The sequence below is a fragment of the Sus scrofa genome, chromosome 2, assembly GCF_000003025.6.
Source record: "Sus scrofa isolate TJ Tabasco breed Duroc chromosome 2, Sscrofa11.1, whole genome shotgun sequence".
Taxonomy (NCBI): domain Eukaryota; kingdom Metazoa; phylum Chordata; class Mammalia; order Artiodactyla; family Suidae; genus Sus; species Sus scrofa.
The window spans coordinates 252913-280861 of NC_010444.4; the positions used below are offsets into that span (position 1 = coordinate 252913).

Genomic DNA, 27949 nt, shown 5'->3' on the forward strand with positions numbered 1-27949 from the left:
ACCCAGCCTTATACTCCGCCTTGGTCTTGAGTACATCTTGCAGGCACGCAGCCTGCCACCCTGGCTGGTGGCAGAGCTGAACCTGCCCTGTCGGGCAGCTTCAGATGAGGCCCACGTGGCCTCCTGCTCTTCCCCGAACCCTGGACCCTGCTCTCCTTTTCTTCCTCCTCCAACCCCAGAGAACCCCGCCCACCTGCCTTCCCGCCAAGGGCCAAAGTGCAAGGGAGGCAGGCTCCTCGTGCCCACTCTCTTCCGGGCGCCACCCTGAGGAAGAGGTCAGAATGACATGTCCACCGAGTGTGCGCCCGGGGACATCCCCTGGTTAGGAGCCTGCTCTGCCCATCCTCACAGTGGAGTCTGTCCTCCCCACCCCACCGGCCTGGCTGTGGCCAAAGACCCTTCGGGGTCTCACTGAGGACAGTCCTCGGGGGCAGCACAGCCGAGTCGGCTCAGGCTGGGGCCCCGGAGCCCTCCCCAGGCTGGTTCCCCCACCTCCCGAGCCCTCCCCAGGCTGGTCCCAGGTGCCTTTCCTGCGGCTTCTCTGGCTGCCAGGGCCTCTCTGGGGCTGCAGACCTTGCTGGTCTCAGGCCCTTCTGGGGAAGACCCCTCCCCAGGATGGGTCTCTGCTCCTCTGGTCTGCGGGAAGCCGACCTTTGCCTGTCACACCAAGATGGCATCGGGTGGGGACCCAGGCCCAGGGACACTTCCGTCTCCCCTCTTTTCCCCACCAATGCCTCTGGGCCTTAAAATTCCACCAGCTCCTGCTTTCTTTCTTAGGGAGCAGAGAGCCGTTCTTGGCTGAGTTTACAGGCCCGTTGTCCCGAATGCCTCCATGGACCCTGAGAACACGCCCGGGTGCCCATGTGCAGGTGGGCAGCAGAGCTCTCTGCGGGCCTGACCGTCACAGGCTCCCCGCTCCAGTGGACACAACACTCGTCGTTCCATTACAAATTTTGCAGGTTTTCTCCCTTCTCTGCAAGGATATTTTCTGAAAGCATTTCTGCCAATATTTTCACTGTTTACCACCATAAATGTGTCCTGCCCACCTAAGGAAACCTCTGGATCTGTGACCCGGCCACGCCCACATGAGCTTTGACCTGGCTCTTGAGGTGTGGTCTCAGGACACCAGCTATCTCTGAGCAAGGCCGGAATTGGCCACCATTAAAGCTTCCAACTGGCTCTAGTGCCCTGGGGCTTGCAGCAGTCACCTCTGTCCTGAGAAAGGTCAGGGCCTCTGCTCCCTCCTCCACGCGGGGATCCTGAGGTCCTGCGCTCTCAGGCAGCCCCATGAGTTCTCAGAACCAACAGACCACCTCCTCAAAGGTCTTCTCTCAAGTCCTCACACCCGTGTCAACCTTGAAAGGGAAACAGCCAGTTACCTCAGTAGAAAAATGAGTTTATTTGGGACGGGCAGAGAAATGGCAGATTGGGAAACCCAAACTACGGCCAGCCAACCGTAGTAAGTCTGCAGAACAAAGCACGGGCTGCTCTGAACCCAAGGTCCCTGGAGAAGAGTGAGACTTCAGCGTAGTTATGGCTTCTCATTAGCTGAGCTGCTGCTGGGCTGGGAGAACACCTTCCTTCCTTCTGCTGGGTGGCAAGCTCGCTTCTTCCTGCCTAAAGGAAGGTACATGTGGGAGAGCCCCCGCTTCAGTCTTTCCCAACTCAATTTTTTTTTTTTTCTTTGCTGTATCTGCAGCATGTGGAAGTTCCTGGGCCAGGGATCAAACCTGCACCACAGCAGTGACCCAAGCTGCTTCAGTGACAATGCTGGATCCTGAACCCGCTGTGCCACAAGAGAACTCTGGCCCAACTCCAGTTTAAATGGGGTTTCCCTTTATTAATTTTCACACCTTATGTGTATTACTATCAGCTTTCCTGAGATGCAATTCACATGCCATACAATTCCCATATTTAGAGTGTACAATTCAGCAGTTTTTAGTATATTCGCAGACACATGCAGCCATCGCCGCAGTTGATTTGGGAACATTCTTGAGGCCCCGAAAGGAAACACCACACCCTTCATTGTCCCCCACATTCCCCCAGCCTGCAGTGACCACTGCCCTGTCTCCACGATTTGACTATTCTTTTTTTTTTTTTTTTTTTTTGTCTGTTTTCCACGTCTTGGGCCACTCCCGTGGCATATGGAGATTCCCAGGCTAGGGGTCTAATCGGAGCTGTAGCCACCGGCCTACACCACAGCCACAGCAACGCGGGATCCAAGCCGCGTCTGTGACCTACACCACAGCTCACGGCAATGCCAGATGGTCAACCCACTGAGCAAGGGCAGGGATGGAACCCGCCACCTCATGGTTCCTAGTCGGATTTGTTAACCACTGTGCCACAACGGGAACTCCCGATTTGACTATTCTGAACATTTTGTATAAATGGATCACATAGTCTTTTGTGATTGGCTTCTTTCACTTAGCATAATGTGAAACAACCCATGTTGTAGCATGTGTCAAAACTTCATTCCTTTTTATGGTCAAATAATTTCCCATTGTCTGGCTATACTGCATTTTGGGCATGCATTCATCAGTTGGTAAACACTAGGCTGCCTCCCCTTTTGGCTGTCATGAATTATGCTGCTATGAACATGGTGGAATTAACTTGAGCTGGGACAGGCCTGTAGGGGAAGCTCTCACGCCCTCAATGCATCATCAGTTACCCCAAACAGTTAAGAGTCCCCCTACAACTCCCTCAGGAAGGCAACTCTACTGATTAGCTAGTAGAAAGAAGAAAACTCTCTGCCCACGCCGATAGCAGCCTATCAATCAGAGACCGCAGCAGCCCAATCCTTGGAAAAACTCTACACTTTGGACTCCCAGCTCCTCCAATGGACTCTGTTTATCACTCACGGCCCCTTCCGACTCCACCTTTTCTCTATAAAATCAAGGTCCCCCTCCTTGTTCTCTAGATTTGCCTGTGGTCCACCATGGTTCACAAGTCCCAGACTGCAATTCCTCTGCTATTCCTGAAGAAGCCTGTCTTTGCTGGTCAAATAACTATTTTATTATTAAAGTTGACAGCTTCCACATACAGCTCTGGGTGGACATATGTTTTCATTTTTCTCAGCTATATACCTAGGAGTGGAATTGCTGGGTCACACGGTAACTGCTACATTTCACTGTTTGAGAAGCTGCCAGACTGTTTTTCTTTTCTTTTCTTTTTCTTTTTCTTTTTGACTTTTTAGGGCCACACCCACAGCATATGGAAGTTCCCAAGCTAGGGGTCAAGTCGGAGCTACAACTGCTGGCCTGCACCACGGCCACTGGATCCGAGCCACGTCTGCAACCTACACAGCAGCTCATGGCAATGCAGGATGCTTAACAAACTGAGTAAGGCCAGGGATCGAACCTGTATCCTCATGGATACCAGTCAGATTCATTTCCGCTGAGCCACGACGGGAACTCCCCGGACCGTTTTTCAAACGGCTCAGACCTAAATGTTTTTGCAGGAGGCCCTACCTACGCTAACAATTTGAGTCTACCGAGATTAGCGCGTCTACCACTTTCTTCAGAACTACCCTCTGGCCACCAAGAGGAGGCTACAATTTAGAGTCTGGAGCTCCAAGTAGAGACTGAGAACACGCTTGAGCCTGGGGTATCAGGAAAGGGGAAGTGCTTGGGTCGCAACTCCCCTGCGGGAACATGCCACCTAGGTAAGAGGATCTGGGGCAGCCGAGAGCCCCCAGCAGATGGAGATGCCCCTCCTCCCGCTAGTGTGCGCTGGTTACCTAGCAACCAGGAGGCATCACACCCAGCAAGCACCGCTTCTAACGCGTGACATCGGAAACTACGAGTCCCAGCACGCCTCGCGGCCCAGGCGCCCGGACTACCCGCCCCACAATGCACCGCCCGCCCTTTTCTGGCCGCCCCCTGCCTCTGCTCTCTGGAGACCCTGGAGAGGTAGCGCCGCGACCCCTTCCCGGCGCCCTTCGCGCGGTGGTCTCGCGGTGATTCGGGTGCGCGGGGTCAAGGCGCCGGGCCGAGCGGCTGGGGCCGGGGCGCCATGCGGAGGGGCGAGCGCAAGGGCGCTGAGGGGCCGCGGCCGGGGTCTCCTGTGCCCGTGGGCAAGGCCTCGCTGGAGGAACCCCCGGATGGCGGGCCCGCGGGCCGAGCGAGCGGGCCGGGCGCGGGCCGTCGCAGCACCGAGTCCGAGGTCTACGACGACGGCACGAACACCTTCTTCTGGTGAGGGACGGCCGTTCGCACCGGTGGCGCTGGGGTCGCGAGGGGCGTGGCCCCGTCGCCCGGGGTCGGGGGGGGGGTGCCCGCGGGAGCCGGGGACGGCCCTTCCCTGCCCCAGCTCCTCACCTCTGACCCTGCCCCAGAGCGAGGGGTGGAGGGAGGGCCCGCGGGACCCCGGGGCAGCCCGTCCCTGCCCCGAGCCGGCCTCCTCGGTGGTCCAGCCCCCACCTCTGGCTTCTGCTTCTTCTCCTGACTTGGCTCAGAAGTCATTCAGAAAGGCTTCGCCTTACCTCGCTGTCCACGCTTGGCGCTGCCCTCGGTCTTGGTACCCTTTGACGGGGCTAATGCGGTGGCAAGTTGTCTTCTGCTCCCCTAGCACGTGGCGCTCCTGTCGAGCAGCAGCAACACTTTACTTCGTGCCACGGCTGCGTGCACCTGGTGGAGTAGAGGTTCTTCCGATCTTTAGTTGTGCCTTGCCAGGCCAACTCCTTGACCCCTGTGCAGCTCACGCCTAGCCAAGCCTCGGGGTCAGCCTGTCCTCCAGTCAGCCTTAGTGGGGGTCGGGGAGAGGTCCCTGCAAGCAGCCCCTCCCTGCCAGGGCCTCTTTTGGAAGAAAGAGTTCCTGACATTGCTTTAGGCTGAGTTGGGCCCTTCTGTGTTTGAGGGTCCAAGAAACTAGCGTGGGACCAACAGGTCCCAGGTGAGGCTCCTGTGCGTGGTGGCCCAGTGACCTTGGCTGCCCTTTGCCTGTCAGAGCTTCTCTTCCCTTGTTTGTTAGAGAGACAGACCTGGTACGCAAGAAAGTGTGCCTCCTTCGAGGAGGGCTCTGGCCGTTCTTTGCTGCTCAGTTCACTTCCAGCTGAAGTTGAGTCCTGTGGAAGGCCTTGGGGACAGAGGTGAAGTCGATGTGGCTTTGGTCCCTAGAGCCCGAGGGAAAGACAGACAGGGATGCAGCCAGCAGGGCTGCCATGTGGAAGCAGCTCTCGAGAGACAGGCTCTGGAACTGTTGGAGAAGATGCGATCAGGACAGGAGGAGAGCCTGATGGAGCCATGCTCGTGGGGCCATTGGTGCCCTGGTTGTGTCTGACTCTGGAGAGACAGGGAAGTGCCTGGGGAGGTCCTGCATCTGGCAGAGTCACTCTGCAGCAGTGGGGGCAGCCTCCCAGCTCTGCTTTGGGAAGGTGCTATGCTCACGTGGCCAGGAGAGAGGGATGGGGTGTCCTCCTCAATGGAGGTGGCCCTACAGCTGGTGACCAGAGCGCAGTGGGACCCTGCTGGACATTCTGTGAGTGGATCAGGCCTCTCTGTCAGCTGTTCTGCTCAGAGGGCAGTGCCCTTCAGACCGAGGAGGGAGGGCACCGTCCTCCCACAGCCCAGCTGGGGACCATTGAAGACTGAGGCCCTGGGGCAGTGCTGGGCTTGCTTCCTTCCCATTCATTCAGTGCATGTTGGGGGTGCTGGTTGCTGCTCTAGGGTTACAACAGAGAACTAAACAAGAAGCTTAGATTCTGGCCCGGTCCTGGACCCTCAGAAGGCGCAGGATGCTGGCTGAATGGATGCTGAAGCCCTCCACCACCCACAAACCCCCTGCCAGTCCCCTGGTCCCTGGCCACAGGGACACATGCTGTAGCCGGACTTAACTGTGGGGAGGGCGTACAACAGGGCTGCCAGTTTCAGTACCTGGCTCATGGGTCTCCTGGGTGTGTCTCCAGCTTCCCCAGCACAGGTGTAAGGTGTGCCAGTGTGTGTTCTTGCTGTGTCCCTGCTCTCCCCTCACCTGTGCAGGGGAAGGAGCTTAGAGTTTCCTCAAGGCAAGTAACCAGATATTGCCGCACCAGCGGGAGTTATTTTTACTTGCGAGCCGGAGCCGCTTATTTTCCTCTGTGTTTCCCGTCACTGACTTGCTATGCTGGGATTTTAAAAACTCTTGTTTTGTGTTTTAGAGAATTTAGTAGTGAATATTACAAAAAAGTAAACACTAAGACCTAAAAGTCTGTATTTGTGGAAATAACTGTATATTCCCAAATTACTAAAGAGCCCTTGCATGATTGAAAACAGGTTTTCTTTTCTTTTCTGGCCACTCTGCAGCATATGGAGTTCCTGGGCCAGGGCGCAGACCCGAGCCGCAGTTGCCACCCACATCGAAGCTGCGTCCGCGCTGCCCCCTTTAACCTGCTGTGCCGGAGTGGGGGGTGGGGGCTCTAACCTGCGTCCTGGTGCCACAGAGTTGACGCCGACCCTGTTGTGTCACAGCAAGAACTGGAAACAGTTTTTGTTTTCAAAGAAGTTTGGGCTTCTTGGAGGTGTGTGTAAGGATCTGGAGTTGCTTTGTTATTACCTGTCAGCCACGGAGTATGGAATTAGGATTCAACCTTGGAGCCAAGGCTGGGCTCCCTCAAACTGGGCTGAGGGAAGAGGCAAGAGGACCTCCAGGGTCTGAGGTGGCACAGATGCCGCCTCTCATGCCATTCGTGGTGGTCTTCACCTGGAAGCCTTCTTGGGGAGGAGTTCAGGACCACAGACCCAGAGCGAGGGTGTGCAGGTGCCCCCGACAGGTGAATCACCGGTGGTTACCACGCCTGGAGTCGGGGACGAGGTGGGGGCTGTTTTAGAAACACTCAACATGTGCCCACGTCTTACAACCCAGAGCCTTCCGGGAGCACGCGGCTCCAGGGCTCTGCTGTCAGCACGTCTGCCGGCGGTCCTGAGGATAGTGGGGTAGATCTTAGATGCCCCAGGTCCGGGGAAATGCCTTTCTTGGTCCTTGTGGGTTGGGCTTTGCCAGCTTTGCCCATGTCTGGGAAGCATGGCTTGCCAGCTCACGCCTCTTTGGTCATGCTGGCCAGCAGGCCAGGAAGGTCTGTGGTCGTGGTGCCTCCTGCAGGCCTGGGACAGGCCCTCTGGTCCTGGCCTTTCCGAGCCAAAGCATGGCCAGCTGCCTCCTTGCCCAGTCGGCGTGATGAGGGTGGTGCTCTCTGGAGGGGGGACTGGCGACTGGGTATTTTCCTCTCGCCGTGGCTGGGAGCCCGCGCCCTCATGCCCTCGTCCTGGCCCAGTGACCAGAATTGTAGGATTTACGGCCAGTCTCACGCTAGGTCTGGATCCCCAAGTCATCTATCAGCCTCTCAACCAAAGGATAAGTTTGTCTTCCTGGGCACCAGGGAGGTGGGACAAGATGCCACTGCCCAGCCCTGGCAGCTGGGAGGGACAGGGAGTCTCCCTGCATCCTGAGCCACCCCTGCTCAGCACGTCTGAGTCCTCATGGTGCTGAGTGGCTTCCCTGTGGGGGACGGTCTGTCTTGGAGGGCGTGGGCCTTGCGCTGACGAGGTGGGTCTGCTGCTTGTCTGCCGGCGCTGCTGGGTGCCTCCCGCCTTCCTTCGGGTGCCCCTTGCGCCAACGTCTTTCCTCAGGTCTCTGGACGGTCCTGACTTTCCCACCCCAGCCTCACTACTTGGCCACGTCAGGTCCACCTCTGTCTTTCTGGCTCCCCCGGGTGGCCCCTGTCAGACAGTGTGGGCAAGGACGGTACCTGATCTGCCCACCCTTCCCATTTCAGCGGCTCCGTCCTCCTTGCTGAGTGCCCGGTTCCCAGGGCAACCTTTTTAGAGCAGGTCTGCTGGCACCAGTGCACTCCGTCCTCCATCCGGGAACGTGGGGTTTGTCTGCACTCCTGAAGGGGTTGCTGCTGGATGGGGGATCCTGGTGTAACGTCTCTTTCATTGCTTTACAAACTTCGGCCCACTTCTTCTGGCCTCCGTGGTTTCTGATGAGAAATCTGAGCTCAGCTTTGGTGTTGGCAGCAGAAGAAAAGCCTGGTGAGGAGAACGTGCTGGGCTGGGCTCGAAAGGAGGGATGCTGGGGCCAATTCGAACGCTTTGATTTCTGACTTCATTCCCACGGGTTGCTCCCTATGAAGCTCACCAGGCCAGGTGAGCCCCGGCCTCTGCAGTCAGCAGCCAAGGGGCCACCCTTGCCATGTAGGCTGGAGACGCAGTGGGACGCAGGTCTGCCTGGTGCCGTCCCACAGGCTCTGCCTTCTCCCTGGCAGGCCTGTCCAGACAGGCCTGGAGTTGGACACCGCCCGCTCTGAGTGATCCTGCTCGGTCAGGTTCCGCCGGCTCCACTTCCCGTCCAGTCTGTCAGCTGCACCTTCTGGGCAGATCCAGATGAGCCGTTCACACCACCCCTCGGGCCTGCCTTGTCCCCTGCTCAGCTGACCCAAGTCGGCCTCACGGGGTAGGCCCTCTGCCTCCAGCTGTGGCCTCCCCGCTTCTGGGACTGGCTGGGCCAGCCCCATGTCAGCCCTTTGCACCGGTGTCCCCAGTGTCTTGAGCAAGGCCTCCCCATTCACCCGCATTCCGCTTTCCCCCCACATCCAGCCCTTTGTTTGTCTTGCCCATTTGGAATGACAGCTCAGGAAAGGCTTAGGGTTTGTTGGCACATGGCAGGTATTCTGGGGCTACTTAGTGTCTGTGTCCCTTGGGACCACGTGCCCTCGGCTCATCGCCTCAGGGCAAGGGTTATGCGGTCACACGGGGGTGCTGGGGCTCAGACCCCAGGCCCCCACCACCGCCCTGTGTGACCTCGACTCTGCCATTTACAGCTCCGACCGGCCGTGGGGCCAAGGCGACAAAGACCCCGACCCTGTCTTGTCAACCTCATGATCCAGATGCCCCAGCCCTCGAGGGTTCTCAGTGACTCATTCTCCCCACTGAAATCTGATGTCCCTCTGGGGAGGAAAGCCTAAGGCCACGTCCGAGACCCAGGAGAGCCAGCTGAGCTCCCCGGGTCCCTCTCTTGGTAGACGTAGGCTAACGTCCAGCAGAGGACGAGTTTCTGGGAGACCTTGGGGGTGGAGGTCTGAAATAGGACGTTGTGAAGTGGTCTCCGTGCCACAATTATTACTCCACAGATCTCTTGGGTGCTGGAATGTTTACTCTGCAGAGTTCAGCTGAACGCTGAGGCTTTCCTGAAATTCTTGAGGCCTAGGACTCAATTGTGATGTTGAATTGTATCAAAATAGTTAAAAATGAGGGCGTTCCTGCTGTGGCACAGTGGGTTAATGGTCCGGCAAGTCCTTGAAGGTGCTGGTTTGATCCCCAGCATGGTCGCAGTTCCAGCTCAGATTTGATCCTTGGCCTGGGAACTTCCATATGCTAGGAATGTGGCAAAAAGGGGGGAAAGTTTTTTTTTTAATAAAATAAAACAGTTTAAAATAGGAGTTCTGAGCGTTCAAATACCAGTATTGTTTTTTTGGTTTGGGGGGGGTTGGGTTTTTTTTTGTCTTTTTGCCATTTCTTGGGCCTCTCCCGCGGCATCTGGAGGTTCCCAGGCTAGGGGTCTCATCGGAGCTGTAGCCACCAGCCTACACCACAGCCACAGCAACGCCACATCCGAGCCACGTCTTCGACCTACACCACTGCTCACGGCAACGCCGGATCCTTAACCCACTGAGCGAGGCCAGGGATCGAACCCGCAACCTCGTGGTTCCTGGTTGGATTCGTTAACCATTGCGCCACGACAGGAACTCCCAGTGTTAAATGTGGCGAAAGAGTACACGGGCTGCTTCCCTCACTCGGAGCCGGTCTGTCTAAACCTGACTGAACTCTGCATGTGTGTGTGTGTGTGTGTGTCTTGTCTTTTTAGGGCCACACCCGAGGCATATGGAGGTTCCCAGGCTAGGGGTCGAATCAGAGCTGTAGCTGCCCGTCTACACCATAGCCACAGCAACGCAGGCTCCGAGCCGCATCTGCACCCTACACCACAGCTCGTGGCAACACTGGATCCTTAACCCACTGAGCGAGGCCAGAGATCAAACCTGCGTCCTCATGGATGCTGGTTAGGTTTGTTACCTCTGAGCCACGACGGGAGCTCCTGTTTTTGTTTTCATGAAGAAAATGAAATGGAATTGGAGGACATCAGCTAACATCTGACTGCAGAGACGACCCCTTGTCTTGTGGATAGGGGCTCTCTCACTTGGTAGCTTCTCCTCACAGGCCAGTTTTTCCTGCACTAATTCGTACAATTCCCGTTACAGTCCTGGTAGAATTGTTTATGGCAACTGGCAGACTCTTGTCAAAGTTAGATGCACGAGTCAATACGCAGGAGCATCAGGATGGGGAGGTGGGAGGGTCAGTCTCCAGGGTCAGGATGGGGTCTGGCCGCCGTCCGGGTCTTGCACCAGCCTGCGCCCGTGCAGCTCCGCCCGTGCTCTGACACATCGTGTCAGCCGAGGTACCACTGTCCCCGACACACGCCCGCTTGCGGGTCCAGGTCGGGGCTCGGCGCCTCCCACACCACGCGCCGGCCCTGCTCCTGTCTCCCATCCGCCCTCAACCTTGTTAAGGCCCTGCTGGGCCTGCGCTGGGCCTGTATCGTCCGCCGGATCCCTGCTCCAGACCTCCCAGCGCTTGCGCTGTCGCGGCTCAGTCTCCGCGTCGTGGGCTGGCACTGCTGACCTGCTTGCTGCAGGGTTGCTTTCCCTTCGGCAGCCGGGGATGCTGCCCCGCTCCTCGCGTGGTGTCGGCCAGTTTTTTTTTTTTTTTTTTTTTTTTAAGTAATGTGTGTTCAGTCACTTGTCCATTTTTTCATGAGAGTTCCTTTTTTTTTTTTTTTTTTTTTTTGCTTTTTAGGGCCACACCCGTGGCACATGGAGGTTCCCAGGCTAGGGGGTTAATCAGAGCTACAGCTTTCGGCCTACACCACAGCCACAGCAATGCCAGGTCCGAGCCACATCTGTGACCTACACCACAGCTCAGGGCAACGCCAGATCCTTAACCCACTGAGCAACGCCAGGGATCGAACCCAAAACCTCCTGGTTCCTAGTCAGATTCCTTAACCACTGAGCCACGATGGCAACTCCCTGAGTTGTGAGCGTTCTTTACGTAGTCTGGGTACAGGGGCCTTCGTCAGGTATGTTATCGTGGGTTTTCTCCCAGTTCTTGGCTCCCTCCACCCGCCCGCGGCACCTGGAGGTTTCCGGGGTGTGGAGACCGAATCTGAGCCACAGCTGCAGCCTGCACTGTGGCTGTGGCAGCTCCAGATCCTTTAACCCACGGCACTGGCCCGGGGATTGAACCCAAGCCGCTGCAGAGACCTGCACCGCCGCAGTTGGATTTCTTAACCCGCTGTGCCAGGGCAGAAACCCCCCTTTTCATTTGTTTACTATATATTTCAACAAATTCTGAAGGGAGACGAGGAGCTAACCCTCAGTGGCAAGTCCTGGGCTCGAAGCTGTGTGTGTGTCGCGAGGGCGTGACGTCTTCTCGACGTCGCTCTGGCGGGTGGTGTCCTCACTTAGGAAGGGAGGGCTCCACCCTCTCTCCGAGGACACAGGCCACTTCTTGAGTGTAGGAGCCGGGTCTCTGCTTCTTTGCAGGCCGCCGTTCACATGCAGAGGCCCTGGCGGTGACTCGGGGCTGCCCGCCGCCTCCCAGCCATGCTCTGGAGCCTAAGCCCGGGTGGCCCGACAGCAGGGAGCCCATGTCTCACCCACCCTGGGCAGCCTTCTCTCTGCCAGGTCTTCTGGGGGTATGGCTTTGGGTCCTGGGTCCTCGCTCTGTCGGGTCCCTTCCCTGCTGTCATCCTGGTCCCTCTCTCAGATGGGGACATCTCACGAATGGCGCGGGCAAGCTCGGTTGCACATGCACAGGGCGCCGGTAACCTGCTGCCCGGTCACCTTCCGGGCCCCGCGGGCTGTGGAGGCCCGGGGCCTTCCGGTGTGCTGCCACTCTTCCCGCCCTTCCTAGCTAGGGGCTGATGTGGCAGGAGCAGAGCCATCGGGGGTCGCCCGCCAGGAGGTTGGAGGCGGAGCCCGCTCCCCTGGGGCGCGTCGTGAGCCCGCGCACTGACGGGTCTGCTTGCCTTGCAGGCGGGCCCACACCCTGACGGTGCTCTTCATCCTCACCTGCGTGCTGGGCTACGTGACGCTGCTGGAGGAGACGCCGCAGGACACGGCCTACAACACCAAGAGGTACCCGGGCCGCATGCGGCTCCGCCCCGCCCAGATGGGCAGGGGCTCCGGGGGCCAGCGTCCACCGGAGGCAGGCCGGCTCCCCAGCCCCACGGCTCCGGCCGCGTGGCAGTCTCAGCCCCTCTGCTGCCTGTGCCGGGGCCACGGCACGGCTCCCGCGTGGCCTGCAGCTCACGCCGCACTCGCGCTCGTGGGAGCCGAGGACGTGGCGCAGCGGCTCTGGGGAGGCTCTGGGGAGGGGCTCCAGTCAGTTCCACTGGGGGCGGCTTCTCCTCCGCCACTCAGCACTCTAGGCGCCACCAGACTGTCCTGCAGGTCAGCTCCGTTCTGACACCGTCCGCAGGACTGCCTGCCTCCCCCTTTAGACCCCAGGCGCCAGTGCAGGTCACCCCCCACTGGTTCTAGATCAGCGGCTCCCACTGCCCTCTTCGGGTTTGATAATTTGTTTGAGGGGCTCACAGAACTAGAGAAACATTTTACTTATTTATCATAGAGGTTTATCCTAAAAAAGATGGAGGAACGGCCAGATGGGAGAGGTTCGTTGGGGCGCGGTCTGGGGGAGGGGTGGGGTGGCTGTACCCTCTCCTGGGAGCTCCAGGTCCCCCTGGGTGTGATGGAGGCTTCCCTCATCGCGTGACGGGCTACCTCGGCCACTGGTGGTTGACTTCGTCTTTGCCCAGAAGTCTGGGGGTGGGCAGAGCGTTCCAACCCTCTAATCTTCTGGTCAGTTCCCCTGGCAACCAGCTCCCATGCAGAGGGGAGAGTCCAAAGGTCACCTTCTTAGTGTAACAGAGACACTTCCCGAGCCTCAGCACTTGGGAAATTCCGGGGGGTCAGGGGCTCTGGCCGGAAAGGATGAAGCCCAAAGGTGCGTCTCTTGCTCTGAGGCAGGAGCATCACAGTGACTGAGTTAGGACGACGGCTGGGGTTTTGGTGAGGGCGCGGGCCCCATCAGCTAGCTCCGCTCTTCTCCCCTCTGTTGGTAAGAGGGCTTTTTGAAAGCTTGTGGCCCACCCTGTTCTTCAGGGCGGAAAGTGGCAGGTGGTCCCTTCTTGGTGTCCTCTCCAGAAAGAGATCTGCCGATAGGTTTGTGTCCTTTGCCTGAATCCCGTGGATTCTGGGGCCAGTCTCAGAAGTGTGTGGGGAAGGTCAGCTGGTTTAGAACTCATTCCTGTGCGCTTTCCACCCTGGATGGACTTGGCTGTCCCTCTCTGCTCCCATGAAGCCCCCGTTGCTCTCGCAGTCCTGTGGCCCAGGCCCCTCTTGCTCTTATGGGCACAGCTGGAGGAGGCCAGGCAGGGACAGAGGTGGAAGGAGGTGTCCAGAGCCTGGAGGCGCCAGGGGGGCCGGTGGTCAGCTTTAGTTGGTGGCCTGGGCTTGTTCACCGTCAGCCTCAGGGTCCAGGGCATGAGGGGGCATGTCTTGCCCTTACTTGTAAGCTGCACCACCTATGGGGTTTCCTCCCGCCTCTCCTGGCTCTGTCAGCTTTGCTGCGTCTTCCTCTTTATCCCAACACCTGCCCAACGCCTGGGCCCTCCCCAGCCCCGCATGATGGCACCACAGGCCAGGCGGGCGTGGGTGGTGGCGTCCAGAGCAGAGGAGGGAGCTGGCTCTCTGGGCCCCTCCGGGTGGGGCCCGGTGAGGGGGTGCTGGACCTGTGGACTCTGGAGACCGTGGGGCTGTTTGGCTGGAGCCCCGTGTTTGCCTCGGGGCGGGGGAGGGGAGGTTTCCAAGTAGAACTTGGTCTTTTCTGGGGATTTGTGTGCCAGCACTCGGTATGGCGTGTTTGTGGCGTCCGCCTTGGCAGAGCTGGGCAGGAAGCGCCCAAAAGCAGGCCTTGGTCACACTGGCGAGGTGCCCCCCGCAGCTGTGGAGTTAGGCCAGAGAGGAGCCCTGCCACGTCACCAGGCGAGCGCCGTCACGAGGAAGCGCGTGGTTTCCACATGCCCCCCCAGCAAGAAGAGCCCGTGCGGGGCCGGGCGGGCTCGCACCTCCCAGCCTCGCTGCCCAGAACCGCAGCCCTGGGCCGTGGGGCCATTTCCCCCGTCTTCATACTGCACTGGCCCTTCTCTTGAGCTGTCCCCGCCTGCGAGAGGCCGGGACAGTGGGCAGAGAAGGTACCATCTGGCCAGCAAAGGGCGACGAAGGGAGGGGCAGGGGGGTAGGGGTTGGAGGACCCCTGGACACTGCTCTGCTCTGAGGTTCTGTGCCTTGGGGACACTGGACAGCACAGTCACTGTCTCTGGCCCTGAAATGCCGCTGGTGGGGCCTGGAGCCTCCTCCCGGGAGCCTCCGTCCCCACCGCAGCTGCCGAGGCTCTGCTGCTTCTTCCAGGAGCCTTTGCGTGTGCGCGCGTGGGTTGGTTCACGCTGATCCGTTCTCGCCCACATCTGCCTGGGCTGTGACCAGGCGCTCTGGGGGCAGCCCCCTGCCCAGGCCCCCCAGGCTCTCCAGAGGCTGCCGGGCCTGGCTTATTTTTTTACCATGTCAGAGCTTTTGATGCTCTCAGGGGAAGGTTTCGTCTATGTAAGATACTGCCTGAAGGTCATGCTTATTTTTTAAATTAATACTTCTGCGATGTTAATAATTCAGGAGATTGGTTTGTTTTCCTTGAGCGTTCAGTTTCGGCTTGTGTGTTATTATTCTTTTTAGGGACCTTTGGGGACATAGGCTTTTTCTTCCTAAGTCGACTGGATGGATGTGTAATTTAATATAACACGTCTGTTGAAAACACACAGCTCATCTGTGGGCCACCACCAGGGGGGGTGCACACGGAGTTTCCTCTGAAGGCCACAGTCAGCCCGCACTGCTGGCCACAGGCCACCATAGATCTGTCCCCGCAGCTCCTTCCTGCCCGCTGAACAGTCTCGTTCAGCAGGCACCCTTGTGTCTGGCCCCTCCCACCAGGCACGATGGCTTTGGAACACCCACGTTTGCTGTGTGTGTGTGTCGGCGATTGTTCTGGTTCTGTGCTGAGGGGTGGTCTGCTGTGTGGGCAGCCCACTGCTCACAGACCCATTTATCGTTCGGGGACATTTGGGATGCTTATGTCTGTGGTCACGTACGCCCGTGCAAATAAATCAGTACATGTAACATACAAATATGTTTTGCATCTAACACCCAGGACGTATGCCCCGTTCACAGAACTGAAGAGGAGAGCAGTCGGGGCTGACACCACCTGGCGTCAGGGCTGGCTGCAAAGTGTGCAGCCGCCAGATGGTGGCAGGCAGAGGCCAAGTAGGGAGCCGGGACACAGGCCCCCCAGACATGGCCCTGGCCCTTGGAGGGGGCAGAGGCAGCTCAGCGGGGAAGGAGGGTCTTCAGCAGGGGTGCTGGATAAGCAGACACCCACGTGGGAGGTAGTGCGGACCCAGACCCTCCAGCTGCCACAGTCATTCGTTTGAAAGGGAGTCTGGACCTAAATGTAAAATAGAAAACAATAGAACTTCTTGATGAAGACTGGGAGACAGTCTGGTGACCGTGGGCTTGATGGCGACTTCTTAGGTAGAACACCAAAAGCGTGATCGTGGAAGAAAAACCACGCTGACTTCGTTAACATCGGCAGCTGCTCTGCGAAACACTCTGCTAAGCTGGAGAGAAGACAAGCCACAGGCTGGCGGGAAATACTTGCCGAACACCATCTGATGAGGTGCTTGTCTTCAGACTGTGCAGAGAGCTGCTGAGGCTCAGCAGTAAGAACACCAGCAGCATAGTTACTAGCTGGGCCGAAGAGCTGGACAGCAGAGAGGAAACGGGCCCAGGACCACGCGCCGCCAGGAAGGCCGCGGCACGCGCCCGCGAGAATGGCCAGAGCTAAACAGCCCCAGCAAGTGCTGGCGAGGGAGAGGAGCACCAGACGCCTCCCCGCCACCGGGGGTACAGGCGGCGCGGCCCCCGGAGGACAGTTGGAGGGCCTCTCACAGAACGGAACATAATCCAGAGTTGTGCGCCTTGATTTTCACCCGAGGGAGCTGAAAACTCAGATCCACACAAAACCCTGTGCGTGGATGTTTGCAGCAGCTTTGTTCATAGTTAGCAAAGCTTGGGCGCAGCCAAGACGTCCTTAGCGGGTGAGTGGGTAAACTGGCACGTTCATTACGTGATGAAAAGAGATGCGCTGTCAGACCGTGGAGACAGAGATGAAGCTTAAATGCACATTGTTGAGTGAAAGAAGCCAGTCTGAAAAGGCTACGCGCTGTGTGAGCCCAGCTCTGTGACATTCTGGAGGAGTTGTAAAAAGATCAACGGGGGGTTCCCGCTGTGGCACAGGAGGGTTGGCAGCATCTCTGGAGCGCTGGCGCAGGTTCGAGCCCCACCCCGGCACAGTGGGTTAAGGGTCCTGTGTCCCCACAGCTGTGGCGTAGGTGGCAGCTGCGACTCAGATCTGATCCCTGGCCTGGGAACTCCATGTGCCGAGGGGCGGCCAAACAAAGAGTTCAGTGGTCCGGGGGCACGGGAGAATGAATAGGTGGAGCGCGGGCGTTTAGGGTATTGAAGCCGCTCTGTGTGGCGGCCAAATGGAAAACACACCCCATAGGACAGAACAACTCAAAAGAGCAAACCTAAGTATATAAGATAAAAAGTCATTTCGGAGGCTGGCGAATCCAGGACGGAGAGCAGACCGTGGCAGGAGAAGGTTCCCTTGCTGAGGTCCTGGAGGGAAGGTGCCGACCTCAGTGGCCTTGGAAACAAGTGGGGTCTGTAGGAGTGAGGGGACACAGCTGTGCTCTGGCGACGAAGCAGGTAAACAGCTGTCCCTGCTGGGATCAAGTGGGTGGGGCCGGGGGTCTCACTGCTGGAGTGGGAGGTTACAGGAAACAGAGGGAGGGTGACCCGTGGGTAGCAGACCCTGGCTGGAGACACAGGTGGGAACTCACGTCCAGCCTAATGGAGAGACGGTTGGGCCACACACGTCTTGTTGCTGTGTCAGCCAGCGGAGGAGCCAGGTCCCCTGGAGGAAGGGCCAGTGCCAGGGCTGGGGCGGGGAGTCACCAGGATGGGCCTGGAGCGTGTCCTGGCACCAGAAAGGAAGTGGATGCTCAGGAAAACAATACAAACCCCCGCAAGGATGGGGTGTGTGAGAGGGAAGTGGGAGCTGAGTGAATGCTCCCATCGGCCGAAGCTGCGACGGTCTGCACCGCAGTCCAGGGCTGGGTCATGAGCCCAAGTGTTAAGGCAGACCCTGGAGTCCGTGCACGCAGAGCCGTGATGGAAGGCGACAGTGCGTCGAGGAGCAGAGGCACGGCTCCCGGGCGGAAGGTTCCCCTCGAGCTGTGCAGAGAGGCCTCCCTCCTGAGGGCATGTGGGGGGGCTGCCAGACACACCTCGGGAAGGAGGCGGGGCTGGCACCAACAGCCAGAATCGCGAGGATGACGCGTACCTTTGATGTGATGCGAAAATGGTCCTTTGCATCGGCGATCTCACTTCCGAAAACCCGGTTGCCCTGATCTGACTCTAAACAGCCGTAATTCGGGGCATTCCACAAAATGCGGGACCACTCTTCCTCAAAACAGCCCAGTCGTCCAGAACCAGACAGTCTGAGAGACTGCCGTGGCCCAGAGCAGCCTAAGGAAATGTGTGGACTGACTCTCTTGTGGCTCCTGGAAGAGGAAAGGACGTCAGGTAGAAACCGAAGAAACCTGAAAAACACGGTGAGCTCTGGTCACCGTGTCGGTGTTGGCTCACCGACTGGCAGGGGAGCGCCCTGCCAGTTAGCAGTGCAGGACTGGCCAGGGACTGTGGGAGGTTCTGCACTACCTTTGCAACTTTCCTGTCCTGGAATTAAGACTCTTTGGTTTTTGTATTTATTTTTGCTTTTTAGGGCCACACCTGCAGCATATGGAAGTGCCCAGGCTAGGGGTCGAATCGGTGCTACAGCTGCAGCAACGCCGGATCCTTAACCCACTGAGAGAGGCCAGGGATCAAACATGCATCCTCATGGATACTAGTGGGATTCATTTCCGCTGTGCCCCATGGGTGTTATTAAAAGACTATTTTAAAGGGAATTGCTTTGCTTTTCTTTAAAAGTAAGCCCTCCTGGCTGATGGTTTCCCAGGTAATTGTAAACGTTATAGTAAGGTGTGCACCCCAGGATGGGGTCATGAGGCCGACCTGGCGGGGTGGGGGACGAGGCTGCTCCCCACCACCTGGGCCTGGGTGCCCCGGGGTCGCGTCCCCTCAGTTCTGTTCTCGTGGTGACTCTCCACGCGGTCACCCCCAGGCCTGAGGCCATCTCTTGGTGGCTGCCTTCTCTCTCTTTGGGGTGGGAGGGCGTCGAGCAGCCCCGGCACTGAGCACTTGAAGGGTGGCTGTCATCCCCAGGGTATGACATGCCTGTGGCTCCCGGGCAGGTGGGCAGGTGTGCGGGGGACAGGAGGGCTCTGTCCTCAGCTCCAGTGCTCCAGCAGGCAGAGGGCGGGTGTTTTCAGGCCAGAAGCCCAAGGTGGTGCCCTGGGCCCCCGCTCAATCTCTCATCTGTGCGCACAGCGGCTTCATGTTGGTCGCCAGCGCTGGATGCCGCGGGACGGGTGAATCCTGGTGTGACCGCTGTCCGGGGCAGGGCCGGCAGCATGCGCCGGAGCTGGGAGCACATGCATTTTGTGCAGCTGTGGCCCCAGTGCCTCCACTCCGTCCCCTCGTGGCTGCAGTGGTCCTGTTGGGATTGGGTCCCCGTAGGATGCAAGAGCTCCCTGGAAATAGCAACAGGACCCTGCTGGGGCAGACCGGGAAGCCCTTCGACCCTAGCTATCTTTCCATGGTAGGGCTTTGGTGAACACAGGAGCATCATGGATGCAGTCTGGGGTTTGGGTTCTTTTTACCGTGAAGCACGGCCTCGTGGGTACCACTTGGCACTAAAGTACCCGCAGCCTGCCGCCGGGGGGCTTCTCGGGGCGGGGGGGTGCTGCCTCCAGGTGGTTGGAGCTGGACCAGGGGCTGTCAAGGCTGGGGCAGTGTGACCGGCCCCCCAGCCTCCCTGCCACAGAGGCCCAGCTTCCTCCCGCCTGCCCTCCAGGGGTCTGGGGCTGTCACCGTGGGCGTCCTTGGGGGTCCCTCCCTCTGCTTTGCGCTTACGCACACTGAGGGGCTGTTTGTTCTTTATTTGCAGAGGTATTGTGGCCAGTATTTTGGTTTTCTTATGTTTTGGAGTCACACAAGCTAAAGACGGGCCATTTTCCAGACCTCATCCAGGTAACTTGCCATTTCTCCTTCCGTGTGTGCCCATGTGGCCCTGCTGCTCCCAGGCTCGTTCTGTGTCTGTGCTGCTGCGTGTGAATGTCCTGGCCCCCCCGCCGGGCCCCTCCCTGCTGGGCGGAGGGGATGGTTTCACAGTTGTCTCCGAGTTCCTCTTCCTGCGGCCACTGGCCCCCCTTCGGACCCTCCCCGTGCCCCGCGCCGCCTGGCCCCTCTGTCCAAGGACAGTCTGCCTGCAGGTGGAGAAGCACCCGGGCCACCAGTGCGGTCGGGCCCACCCGGCTGTTGGGGTGCTCCCGGGGCTCTCCTGTCTCTGCCCCCGCCCCCAAGGCGTGGGGACTCCTTACCCTGCCGGGGGTCAGCTCTGGAGGCAGGGCCTGGCCAGTTTTCCTGAAGGGTCTCAATTTAGTAACATGTTTCCAGCTCAGTAAGGGTGTGTATGTACTATAGAAAATTTGGAAAATACAGAAAATACTTTTAGATAAAAATAAAACCCCTCACCCAAAAAAAAAAAAAAAAAAAAAAAAAAGCCACTGCTCAGTGTCCCCGTGCGTGTTTGTGCAGAGATGCACGCAGCTGTGCGAAGGGTGGCGCTCACGCGTGGTTTCACCTCGCGGTCTGACACGAGCGCATCCACATGCATTTCTACTCTGACAAGTGGCTTCTCGAAGGCTCCTGTTCAGCCCTCGTTTGAATGCACTATGTGAGCCTCACCAGTCCCCTGGGTGGTGTATCCAGGCTCCTGTCTCACGGTGAGACACCAGGCTGCGGTGAACTTCTGCACAGACACCTGTGTGCACGTGTCTGATTATTCACGCAACGGAAGTCCCAGGCCTGGGAGGAGCAGCTCAAGGGCACGAGCTTTGGGGGGCTGGTGGGTGCTACCCAGCTGCCCTCTGGAAGGGGCCAGTGAGGCTGTGGTTGTGAGCGAGGCCGAGGCACCCGGGTGCTCTGCCCCTTCAGTGCCTGATGGGGATGTTGGTGCTGGATGAAGCCTGCGTGGTCCCTGCCCAGGGGCTCTGGCGGGCATCTCCCGCTGCAGGGCGTGACCCCCACTAAGGGCTGAGGAGGGGCCAGGCCTGCCCAGCTCTGAGGCAGCGGGACCTTCACCTTCTCGGTGGTCTGGGCACATCCAGTCCACCCTCAGAGGGCAGCAGACGCCTAACGAGAGCGGTGGGAAAGTGAGACGACATGTGAAACCACCAGAGTTGCCCCGAGAAACCAGGCGTGGCCAGTGCTTGTCAGGTGGGCCTGGGAGGAAGCACGGGCTGCTGAGAGCTCAGCCAGTGCTTGTCCGTGGCTGAGGCACCAGGCGCCCAGTAGAGCCCTGAGCAGGATGGACAGGGGCCAGGCAGCTGGTCCTGGGCTCCGGCTTCTGGTCACCTGGCAGGATGCAGTCACCTTTGTCTGAAAGCTTCCACTGCGGTTTTAGTCTGGTTGCTGTTTCTCTGCCAGTCTTCACGGCAGGGGGGCTGTCCCGGGGCGCCTTCTCGTTAACCTGGTGCTTGGCAGGAAATCCCAGATTCTCGATTCCAGCTCCACCTGCACGCTGGGAGGAACAGCGTGAGGGCCTTTCTGGCTATAAAAAGGAGGTACTTTGGGGGTCTCTGCACAGCTCCCGACCTCCTCTGGCCTGGGCTCGGGCAGCGGTAGGGGAGCAGACTCAAGGCTCCAGGCCGACCTTCCTAGGGAGTTGCTTTATTTGGAAAATAAGTTGGCTGCAGTCCCAAATGAGGCACGCTTCCCCTCGTGGTCTTTATTTTCAGCTGGGGTTCCCTCCGAGAGCCAGAGCACGTGAGAACACTGTCAGTGCTGTGGGGTCAGCCAGATTTGACGCTTACGGAGAAGAGAAGAGTGTTGGGTTGGGGAGCGGGGCGGGTTCGAGGCGCCTCTGGGTGATTCGGGGCGAGATGGCGGTGGGGGTTAGGAGGAGGGCTGCTGGGGGTTCGGGGGGTGGCGGGCAGGTCTGGGTCCCTGGTGGGCTTTCCAGGGCAAGCGTGATGGGGAGTGAGCTGGTGGCCCTTGTCATCTGAGTGGGCATGTGGGGGAGGACCAGGAGTGGCCTGTGTGCCGAGGGACAGTGCGACTCGGGTGGAGGCCAGGCCCTCTACCTGCTGCTGCAGCCCTCAAACCAGAGACAATTTTCCAGGCTTTTTCCATCCTCGGGGCACGGAGAATGTTGGTCGCATCAGCTGTTTATCCCCAGCGTCTCAGAATACGTCAGCCAACTTTCCTAAGAATGTCCTGTGTTTGGGTTTCCTGCGTGTATGAGGTCCGTCTCTCATAAATCTCCCCGCAGGCAGGTCAGGCCCAAGTCCCGAGGCTGCTGGGCTGTCCCTGCAGCTGCTGCTCACGCTTGTGTGGTGAGCTGCTACCCGGGACTCATGGCACAGGGAACTTGGTCCCACAGAGCTCTCTCACCTCTGGGGGGCCGCGCCTGGCCCCCTCCCGCTGCTCAGCTGCCTGTCCTCGTTCCGCTGAGGCTAGGGCGGGAGGGCACATGGTCCGGTCATGTGTGACCTCGAGGTTTCCCTTCAGTAGCCCTGGCTCAGCCTCGGATCTCCAGTTGTGAGCACGGCCTGTTTTATTCATGGCGAACTCACTTTTAAAAGTAGGCTGTTGGGAGTTCCCTGGTGGTCTAGTGGTTAGGAATTGGCGCTCTCACCACTGTGTCCCAGGGTCAGGCCCTGGTCTGAGAACTGAGATCTCACATCAAGCTGCTACGTACCATGGCCAGAAAAAGTAGTCTAGTGTTTTGGGGGGTTTTATTTTAATGTATTTAAGCAAAGGAAAAGCAGATAATCCTAGGCCTTTACTAAACAGGGTGGTGAAGGTGAAAGCTATCTTTTTCGAACAGTTACTGACCTTCCCTTCCCCACCACCTCACCCCCCAGGGAAAGCTGGGCTCGTTGTGAGTATGGAAAGGGGGTGGTGAGAGAGGAGTCCTGGGAGCTTCCTGGTGGCTCAATGGGCGAAGGATCTGGTGTTGGCACCTCTGTGGCACCAGTCTAATCCTTGGCCCTGAAACTTCCATGTGCCAGGTATGCGGCCAAAAGAAAGCATTCCAGGGGACACATTCATTCTTTTCCCAGCTTCACTGAGCTGTAATTGACACGTACAGTCGAAACCTAAGTTCAGGATGTGCCGTGTGGCGATTCGGTACACGGGCCGCAGGGCGATTTCTCCAGAACCGCCTCACCTCGGCCCCTCACCTTGTTCCCATGGAGAGAACATCCAGCTGTTCTCTGGGCAGCCCTAAGGTGTGTGACACGGCCCACCAACTGCCGTCGCCGGGGGCCACGTCGCGGGAGGGACAGGTTCCTCAGAGTGTGGATTGAAATTTAAGACAGGCTCCTAGGGATTCAGGGAGGGTTTACCCTTAGAAAATTTGATATCACTCACACATTGACACTAAAGAAAAAAGTTGGTCCTTGTAAATGCAGAAGAAGGAATTTTCGTACTCACGCATGGTAATTAAAAGATTTTCTTGGAGTTCCCGTCGTGGCTCAGCAGAAACGAATCTGACTGGCATCCATGAGGACTCAGGTTCGATCCCTGGCCTCGCACAGTGGGTTGAGGATCTGGCGTTGCCGTGAGCTGTGGTGTAGGCCGCAGACGCAGCTTGGGTCTGGTGTGGCTGTGGCTGTGGGGTAGGCCGGCAGCTACAGCTCCAGTGCGACCCCCAGCCTGGGAACCTCCATATGCTGCAGGTGCAGCCCTAAAAAGCAAACAAAAAACAACCCAGATTTTCTTACCATGACGAAGGGTGTCCACCAACACCCTGCAAACTTACTTCACGATGAAGAAAGACGCGTCCCTAGTAACGCAAGGCTGTGTGTTGTCCCTGCTCCTGTCGAGCAGGTCCCAGGCCTTCTGTGCCGCCGCAGTGACCCGGGAACAGGGAATGAAAGGTTTAAGGACAGGAGCAGAGTTGAAAAGGAAGGAAGCCTTTCGGGGAGAGACTGAACTGTGCGTAAATTAACTCTGGGTCAGATCTTGCTTCTAAAGTCTCTGCAGGGACCCAGGAGGGACCGCCACAGGCCACGCAAGTCCAGCAGCCACACTTGGGTCAGGGTGCCTGGAACCACGGGCGGGCGCTCCCTAACGCCGCTGTGCTCTGTGTCTTTGCAGCTTACTGGAGGTTTTGGCTCTGCGTTAGTGTGGTCTACGAGCTGTTTCTCATCTTTATACTCTTCCAGGTAAGCGGTTTTCCTTGGTTGGAGGGACTGGGGGAGGTGAGAACGCAAGGTGGCAGAGGAGGCTTTGCACCAGCCCTGGGCTCCGGAGGAGAGCGAAACCATCGCCTTTAGCAGCGACCGTCCAGCGGGCCGGGGCCTCTGGGCATGATGGGTCCGTGGGGGAAGCCCGGTGGGCAGCCTCTGCTTTGCAGGTGCTGCATATCTGCGTGCCTGACTCCACGACATGAGGCGCGCTGTGTGTCGGGGGCTGGGGGGGCAGCTGGGCCAGTCGTGGTGGGGTTTCCTTTCCGGTTTTGTGGTTGACCAGTTATGGCTTCATGTGTCTCTCCCCTTGGGGCACACGTCCTGCAGATGTAAGTCCTGGATCAGGATTTGATGACTACTGCCTGTTCTGTCTCATTGAGCATGCTTTGATGGTGTCTTTGGTCTCAGACTTCGTCAGCGGGAGCCAGCAGGGTCTTCCTGCTTTCACCTCCAGAGGGTAGACACCCAGGGGTCCCCCAGCACGTCGTAGAGCTGCTGTCTCTCTCATCCCATCAGCACTTGCCTTGGTCAGAATATTCTCTGGCAGCCAGTGTGGATTTTTTTTTTTAAGGCCTCACCTGCAGCACATGGAGGGTCCTAGGCTAGGGGTCAAATCAGAGGTGCAGCTGCCGACCTACGCCACAGCCACAGCCACAGCCACACCAGATCTGAGCGGCATCTGCGACCTACACCACAGCTCCCGGCACCGCCAGATCCTGGACCCACTGAGCAAGGCCAGGGATCGAATCCGCATCCTCAGGGACACTAGTCGGATTCATTTCCTCTGTGCCTCAGCAGGAGCTCCTGCAGTTGCATTCTTAACCCACTGCACCACAGTAAGAACTCCAACTGCATTTCGGTTTTACAAATGTACATAGGACAGTATCAAACCATGACATTGACCTTGAGGCAATCCACAGAGCTTATCTCAGTTCCCTTGTGCACGCGTGTGTGCTCACGCGTGTGTATGTAGAATTCTATGCGGTTTGTTTTTATTGAAGTGAATTGAATTACAAGTTTTTAAAAACTATAGTAAAAAAAAACACCATAATATTTACCATCTAAACCATTTTAAGTGCACACAGCTCAGGTGCATGAAGCACATTCACGCGGCCGTGTCACCTTCTCTGCCGCCCAGCTCTAGAACTTTCCGTCTTCCCGAATGGACCCTCTGCCCCATGGAACACGCCCCCGCCCCTCCCCTGGCCCTGCCCCACCAGCTCCTTCCTGTGTCTGTGGATCCGGCTCCTCCAGGGACCCCGTGCGTGGGCTCACAGAGTGTGTGTCCCTCTGTGACCGAGCGTCGTGTCCCCGAGGCCCGTCCTGTGGCAGCTGCGTCAGGACCGCCTCCCTTTGAAGGCTGAGTGACGCCCCGTGTGGTGGGTCCACCCGGCCTGGATGGGCCCTGGGTTCCCTCACCTCCTGGCGACAGTGACCACGGGTGTGCACACATCTGGTTGAGGGCTCACCTGGAAGGGGCTCGCTGAGGAATTCTGTCTGCCTTTTCATCTGACCCACTGACATGGGCGCTGGCCTTGCAGACTGTCCACGACGGCCGCCAGTTTCTGAAGTACGTGGACCCCAGGTTGGGGGTCCCGCTGCCGGAGAGGGACTACGGGGGAAACTGCCTCATCTATGACGCGGACAACAAGACTGACCCCTTCCACAACGTCTGGGTGAGTGCCTGGGAAGGGCTCCCAGGCCAGTGCCAGCTCAGGGGCCCCTCCTGGCGCTGCACCCCCTCCCAGGGCGGTGCTTGGTAGAGTTTTCCTGAGCGCCCGGGTGCTGCTCCGGGTGTGGTGGTTTCTGGAACCTGAGTCCTTCTGCAGACGGGCTGGGGTGCTGGCCCTGCTCCCACCTGACATAGGGCTCCCCTCAGCCTCCACGCCCCCTAGGAGCAGGGTGTGGGGGACCCAGGGGCCAAGTACCTCCTGTGAGGATGGCCTCTGGCCGCGTCGGGGTCCCCTCCCGGCTCACGATGGGCGGCCGAGCCTGAGGCCTGCCCCCTGCCCCCACAGGACAAGCTGGATGGCTTCGTGCCCGCACACTTTATCGGCTGGTACCTGAAGGTAGGCGCCTCCTCGGGCGGGACCCCTGGCCTGGAGCCTGCCCTGGGCTCTGGGCCCTTTCCAGCCGTGGGTGCCGGGCCGTGGTTCCAGGGATGACGGTCAGGCCGCCTGGGCTCCAGGCCCGGGGGGGCCTGCGGCCCGGCTGCACGCCCTCGGGCCTGGCCCCCGCGCCGGTGCCTCCGCCGGGGCGGCGGCGGGGGAGGCCTGACGCCCGGCCGCGGCCCGCAGACGCTGATGATCCGCGACTGGTGGATGTGCAGCATCGTGAGCGTCATGTTCGAGTTCCTGGAGTACAGCCTGGAGCACCAGCTGCCCAACTTCAGCGAGTGCTGGTGGGACCACGTAGGTGCCCGCCCTCCGCCTGGCCTGCTGCGAGCCCTGTGCCCTGACCCGGGCCGGCTGCCCCACCGCGGGGAGGACCCAGCCTGGGGCCTCCCCAGGCAGGGCTGCTGGAGCAGGGGGTCCCCGGCACCCACCTCCCACCTGGCTCCCGCCCCCAGTGGATCATGGACGTGCTTGTCTGCAACGGGCTGGGCATCTACTGCGGCATGAAGACGCTCGAGTGGCTGTCGCTGAAGACGTACAAGTGGCAGGGCCTCTGGAACATTCCAACCTACAAGTACGCCTGAAGAGCCGCCCTGCTCCGTGGGGCCGGGACGTGGCCCCCGAGGCCCTTCTGCGAGGGGCCCTGGGCGAGGATCTTGCCTCCCGTAACCTCCACCTGGGGCCCGTCCCCGCGGGCCCTTCTCGGGGCCATGCCTCCCCTGGCCGCGCCCCCAAGTGAAGCCCTGGGGGCTGCGGGTGGGTCCCTCTCGCGGCCACGACGGCCGCCTCTGGGGCGGGGGGCTGCGCCCTGCCCGAGGCTGACGGCCGGGCTTCCAGGGGCAAGATGAAGAGGATCGCCTTCCAGTTCACGCCCTACAGCTGGGTCCGCTTCGAGTGGAAGCCGGCCTCCAGCCTGCGCCGCTGGCTGGCCGTGTGCGGCATCATCCTGGTGGTAAGGCCGGGCCTCGGGCGCGCGGCCCGCTGGGCCCTGGGCTCCCCCGCACCCCCCTCTGCCCCCAGTTTTTGTTGGCAGAGCTGAACACCTTCTACCTGAAGTTCGTGCTCTGGATGCCGCCCGAGCACTACCTGGTCCTGCTGCGGCTCGTCTTCTTCGTCAACGTGGGCGGCGTGGCCATGCGGGAGATCTACGACTTCATGGACGACCCGTGAGGCCGGCGGGGACGGGTGGGCGGGGGCGGGCGGGCAGGTGGCCCTGGGCCCGCCGTCCGCCAGCGCCTCCCTCCACAGGAAGCCCCACAAGAAGCTGGGCCAGCAGGCCTGGCTGGTGGCGGCCATCACGGTCACCGAGCTGCTCATCGTGGTCAAGTACGACCCGCACACGCTCACGCTCTCGCTGCCCTTCTACATCTCCCAGTGCTGGACGCTCGGCTCCGTGCTGGCCCTCACCTGGACTGTCTGGCGCTTCTTCCTGCGGTGAGCCCGCGCCCCGGCCCCCGGCCCTGCCTGTCCCACTGGGAGCCCCTGGCTGCGCGGGGCTGACCCGGCCCCCGCCGCCCGCAGGGACATCACGCTGAGGTACAAGGAGACGCGGCGGCAGAAGCAGCAGAGCAGGGACGGGCAGGCCAGGGCGGACGGCCGCGTGGACAGACACCCGCCTGGGCCCGACGACCCCTCGGCGCCCGAGGAGGCCGAGCAGGAGGGGGTGCCGGCCCCGAACTGACACGGCGCCGCGGCCACGCGGAGCCAGTTGCACCGCCAGGAACCTCCTGCAGCCCTCCGCCCTCGAGTGTCGTCTTCTCCCGCGTGCGTGCGTGTGTGCGGGCGCACCGTGGGCTCCCGGGGCTCCGGGCTTGCCCTGGGCAGCCCGGCCCTAGGGAGTGCGTGCCCCTGCCCCTTCCTGCGCAGTCAGCCCAAAGCCTCGGCCCCTCGGCGCCTCCGAACCACACGGCCTGGCCCAGGAGCACGGCCACGGCGCCCCCTGCACCCCAGGGCCCTGCCGGCCCCCGGCGGCCCAGCACCCATGAAGGACGATCGTCCGGGAGCAGCTGAGGCGGCCAAGAAAGGGTGGATCCCTTCCCTGGCCAGAGGGTGTGAGGACGGGGCCGCCATCGAGTCAGACCCCAAGCCGGTGCCACTGTCGGGAGGGTGGGTCCTGGGGGTGGCGAGGGTTCCTGACTGCAGAGCTGAGGTCACTTCCACGAGCAGACAGAACAAGTAAAAGCCACGGTAATGGCCTGCCGCCCTGCGCCTTCTTGCTGCCCTCGTCTCCGCCATGTCCTCTGCCACCTGGGACACCA

At 59.6% G+C, this 27949-nt stretch overlaps 1 protein-coding gene across 1 annotated transcript; it reads left to right on the forward strand.

Annotated features, from left to right (window-relative positions):
• On the forward strand, window positions 3841-27891 carry PTDSS2 (phosphatidylserine synthase 2). The gene is made up of 12 exons (XM_021082544.1): window positions 3841-4193; window positions 12062-12163; window positions 19269-19351; window positions 23486-23553; window positions 25119-25253; window positions 25596-25646; window positions 25875-25988; window positions 26147-26265; window positions 26529-26643; window positions 26712-26857; window positions 26940-27125; window positions 27213-27891. The coding sequence occupies exons 1-12, from the start codon at window positions 4012-4014 to the stop codon at window positions 27370-27372; spliced, it is 1461 nt and encodes a 486-aa protein (XP_020938203.1). The 5' UTR covers window positions 3841-4011; the 3' UTR covers window positions 27373-27891.

Coding starts and splice junctions, on each gene's coding strand:
- PTDSS2 (XM_021082544.1), top strand. CDS start 4,012: ATGCGGAGGGGCGAGCGCAAGGGCGCTGAGGGGCCGCGGCCGGGGTCT. Junction 23,554..25,118: donor TCATCTTTATACTCTTCCAG/GTAAGCGGTTTT, acceptor CTGGCCTTGCAG/ACTGTCCACGACGGCCGCCA. Junction 25,647..25,874: donor TTATCGGCTGGTACCTGAAG/GTAGGCGCCTCC, acceptor CGCGGCCCGCAG/ACGCTGATGATCCGCGACTG.